This window comes from Populus alba, chromosome 15, assembly GCF_005239225.2.
Source record: "Populus alba chromosome 15, ASM523922v2, whole genome shotgun sequence".
NCBI lineage: Eukaryota > Viridiplantae > Streptophyta > Magnoliopsida > Malpighiales > Salicaceae > Populus > Populus alba.
Window position 1 is genome coordinate 8,400,110 of NC_133298.1, and position 4,431 is coordinate 8,404,540.

Genomic DNA, 4,431 nt, shown 5'->3' on the forward strand with positions numbered 1-4,431 from the left:
TTAAATAAAATAAATTAAACTGGGACTTTTCTCCAAAGCTATGGTTTTTGTTTCTGTACAGAAATCGAATTGGACAAGGAGTTAAGTAAAATAAAACTAAATAACATCAATGAAAAGAAAAGGGAAAACCAATAAACAATTTTTTAGAAGTTATGTGTTATCCAGCACCACCACTACAGATCCCAGTTAGTGAAACCGGAAACCGCCAATGAGCACCGGCCGTTGATGATGACGATGAACTACCATCATCGACAACATCGGCAGGTGGCAAGACCCTTCCATCAGCAAACAACAACCGTCCATTCACTCCTCCGTTCCTCGGGTGCTCTGCCACCATCACGCCTTCAAGTTCCAACGCGGCATCCCCGAACCTCCTTTCCACCTCCAGAAACTCCCTCAAAGAAGCCGGCTTGGCCCCACCTCCATCTCGGCACAGGCTCCACCACCTCCGTCTCCTCCGCTCCGCCACCGAAGAAGCCGCGATGTTCCTTCTCTTCTTGTTGTTCCTCCTGGGGCTTCCGCCGTTCACGACGTTGTCGGTGGCGAAGGACTCGGCGGCGGGGTGAAGGTGCTGGGTTGGTGCTCTGAAAGTGATGGCAGGGAACGTGACGCCCATTAGAGTGCCTAACGTTGTGCTTCTATCGTGGAAAAAAGAACCTGTAGACTGTATAACAACAGCACAACGAGACCAAAAACAAGAAATGGAAACACTTGAACAAGAGCAAGAAAAGCAAAGAAAATCAAGAGATGGTAAATTAAAGAAATTCAAGAACAAGTAAATTTAAAGAAAAAAACAAGAAATGGGTCGATTGAAGAAACGAAAAACAAGAGCAAGAACAGTAACAATTAAAGAAAGGTTAAGCCTTGAAGACTGAGTGAGTGCATACCTCAGTGTCAAGATCGGAGGAGGATATGGAGGAGTTGGTAGGGGAAGATGGAGGTGGAAGCATATCGCTTGTTGGATCTAACATCTTTCTTGACCCTCTCTCTGAATATTATTTTTTTGGGACGTACGAGGAGAGACTACTGCTGCAAGACAGGGGAGACTGATAGATGGGATTTAGGTTTGTGTTATTTTGAAATCATTTATGAGAGGCTGATATGTATGCCACCATGAATGAGAGATCACAACTTTTTATATACTAATATTAATGTGGAGTATTTTTAATATATTTTTATTTAAAAATATATTAAAATAATATTTTTTTATTTTTAATAACAACATATCAAAACAATAAAAATAAAATAAAAATCAATTTTAAACAAAAAAACAGTAATCAATTTCTAAAACATTGATTATTACACAGATTAGTTGTCATTATTATCTTTAAATATGAGTGGATGATGTTCAATTTCGTATCCAACTGACCCACCCAGTTTCTCTATGGGGTTATGTATCTTATTTGGCAACATTTGTCCAATTTGGAAAGCTACCTGTAATATAAGATTTTAGATATTCTTAACATTTAGCCCTTTTGAGACATGACACCAGTTTTTTTAATGGAGATATTTTCGAATTCTTTTCTGATTAATATTATGAACTTGGAAATGTGTTCTCACTTAAAGGGGAAAATAACTGGAAGTAAAAGTATAGTTTTAAAACAGGTTTAATTCGATAGGTTGATTTAAAACTTGATTAACTCGGGGCTAAAATCAAAGCGGATTTAAAACTTGATTAACTCGGGGCTAAAATCAAAGCGGACTGAAGAAAAAATAGAGGAAAAAAAAACTCGGTGTGACTCGGCTACTCAGCGGGTTGACCCGGTCAAAAACCCGGTTGCAACCCGTTGATTATTGTTTTGTTTTTTTTTACTAAAATGATGTTGTTTTGATTTTCTTTAAAAAAAATTACCTAGGTGACCGGAGCCGGTAACTCAATTACAACCCGGAACCTAGGCCTTGGACCGGGTTAGGTCTAAAAACTATGAGTAAAAGGTATGATTTTAAGTTAATTTTTAATGTAAGAAAATAATTATGTTATGTATATTTTTTTATGTATTATTATTTTTTAATTGAGAAACAAAAAGATATTGTTTATATTTTTTATAAAAATAAAGTAAGAAATATATGAACTGAAAAATCAAAAAGGATTTGTTATTGTTAATTAAATATTGAAGTTGGAATCTAATGTATAAATAAAAAATAGATGTATATACAAATTTTTTTAAATTGATTATTCTTTTTTATTTTAAATATTTTCATTCATTTTAACTTAGCTAAATGTTGTTGACAATATTACAAATGATTTTTGTTTTCATAAAAACTCCATATAAATATAGCTAATTCATATAAAATATAAAAAGAAAAAAGTTTGATATAAATCAAACTAATCTCTTTGAAGTATCACGCAGCTAGAAAATATAAAAAAATTAATTACTATTTAAAAAATAAAAGTAATTCAATTTATTTAAGAAATAATAGAGAGAGCATACATCAATATTTTAAAAGAAACAATTAATGAATAAAAGTAGAAGGTAAAAACATAAAAAAAAAAAAAGAGGTCAAACGTTGATTGGCTACGCATGACCTTCATCAACAACCCAAGCCTCCCTAAATTTTTTTCATTTTAATTTCTCCTCATCCTTGTCCGCTCGTACATTTTCTTTTCTTTTTTTTTTTTTTTTTTTGTTTAAGGTTTTTTCCATATTTAGAGAGGAAAAAACAACTTTCATTGAACTCCTCTAAAAAAAGAGAAACATAATTGACATATATCATCTTTTTTTGGTGGATAAAATGTTTTTCAAAGCTATTTCCTTTATTTTTTTAGCGAATTTTTTTCTCCCCACTCAAACTAGAAATTAAAAAAAAAAAATCTAAAATCCTTGAAATTGACCATGTATTTTCTTCTTCTTTTATATTGTTGTCCTCTTTCTTTTAATTTATAGTTTTTCTACAATTTAAAAATTTATATAATTTAATGAGGTCACAAAAGAATTAAATTTAGAAAGAAAAGTATGAGGATGTAATATATATAAAAACAAAGGAAACAAAAAAAAAAAAGCAGCAACTTCACAATTTATAGGAGCAGTGATGTCATCTTAAAAAAAACCCAGTTTTGTATAATTGATTACACGATATACAAATATAGCTCAGGCAGATTTTATCAAATTTTAGGCGGATTGGTGACGAGTATTTTACAATCTTCACTACACACTCAATCTGTAGATGTCAGAATTCAGGGTGCCAGGCAATACATTTCTAGAGTCTAGATCGATGAGTATCGGGAGGAGAAAGGGATGAGGATTTAATTATCAAAATACACCATTCGACAAAACACTCTGTTAGCTGCAAATAAAAGCAGGGGATTTTATCATTTTAATACAATTTGATAAAAGTTTTGGGTAAAAAAGCATAAATTAAAAAAAAATAACATAGTTTTAACATAACAATTATTGAAAATAACAGTTGTACAAAATCATTATTGAAAATAACATGTATTTTAAAATTCATGTCTTATTCAAATTAATTTTTTTATGAAAATCTAATGGCTAAGAAAAAAAGAAGATAAATTGATAAGGAAAGAAAAAAAAATGAAAGAAAGAATGGGTCATCATAACACACTAGGATTCTGTTTTTGACATACTCGATACCGTTAGAAAGATCTTAATGAGATAGTTTTAACTACGCCTTAAAAATCCACCAAACAAGACTTTAATTAGTTAGAGATTTTGTTCAGTGTTAATTACAACCTCGTTTATGGTTTACGATACTAAATGTATTGAATATAAAATCTCGATGTGTTCTCAGTGACCCATTCTTTCTTTTTATTTTTTCTCATTATTTTTCTTTTATGCCACATCATCTTATCTTATCTCTTTTTCTTTATCACTTAATCTTAAATCTTATTTTTTTTAACCATAATCATGTATAAAACTGATATTCAAAAACATAATTATATCAAATTGTGATATTTTCAAATATGTTTTTAACCTATATCATTTTCTTAAAAAAATTACCCAACCGGGTAATTTTTCAAAAAATATTCATAGAAGAATAGGAGGCTGATTGGATTGTGCACTCCCCCTTGCAAAGCTAACTTTCGTTTTTTTCAAAAAAATAATAATTCTGCATGGGCCTCCCCCTCATGCAACAAGACAAATGGGATGAAGTTAACACTGGCATTTCCAGATAACAAAATCAATGTTACAGATACATCACCCACCAAAAAAAATAAAATAAATAAATAAATAAATAAAGAAAGAAAGAAAGAAACCGTTAAAGAGCAACCAGCCTAGAAAGCTTTCAGGTAAGACTGATTTTACCCCTCCTTTATTGGCACCTTTGTAAAGATTATAATCAATCGACTAGAAAACCAAACTGAACAGCGTCTGAGCATCAGCAGTTCGAATGCAGCAGGGGGCTTGAAGAACCATGCATTGCCATAATTGTTACTCCAATTAACTCTATTGTATGCAACAAGCACTTGAAATA

At 31.5% G+C, this 4,431-nt stretch overlaps 1 protein-coding gene across 1 annotated transcript; it reads right to left on the reverse strand.

The window, feature by feature from the left end:
* LOC118051012 (uncharacterized protein At3g17950) lies at positions 1-1,117 on the reverse strand. The gene is made up of 2 exons (XM_035061514.2): positions 888-1,117; positions 1-664 (listed from the first exon to the last, which is right to left on the reverse strand). Exons 1-2 carry the CDS (start codon positions 969-971, stop codon positions 158-160), a joined length of 591 nt encoding a protein of 196 aa, XP_034917405.1. The 5' UTR covers positions 972-1,117; the 3' UTR covers positions 1-157.
* Between the last annotated feature and the right edge of the window lie 3,314 nt (positions 1,118-4,431).

Excerpts from the sequence above, each read along its gene's own strand:
- LOC118051012 (XM_035061514.2), bottom strand. The coding sequence starts at position 971 with ATGTTAGATCCAACAAGCGATATGCTTCCACCTCCATCTTCCCCTACC. Across the intron at positions 665-887 it reads CCTCCGATCTTGACACTGAG|TCTACAGGTTCTTTTTTCCA; the intron begins GTATGCACTCAC and ends GTTGTTATACAG.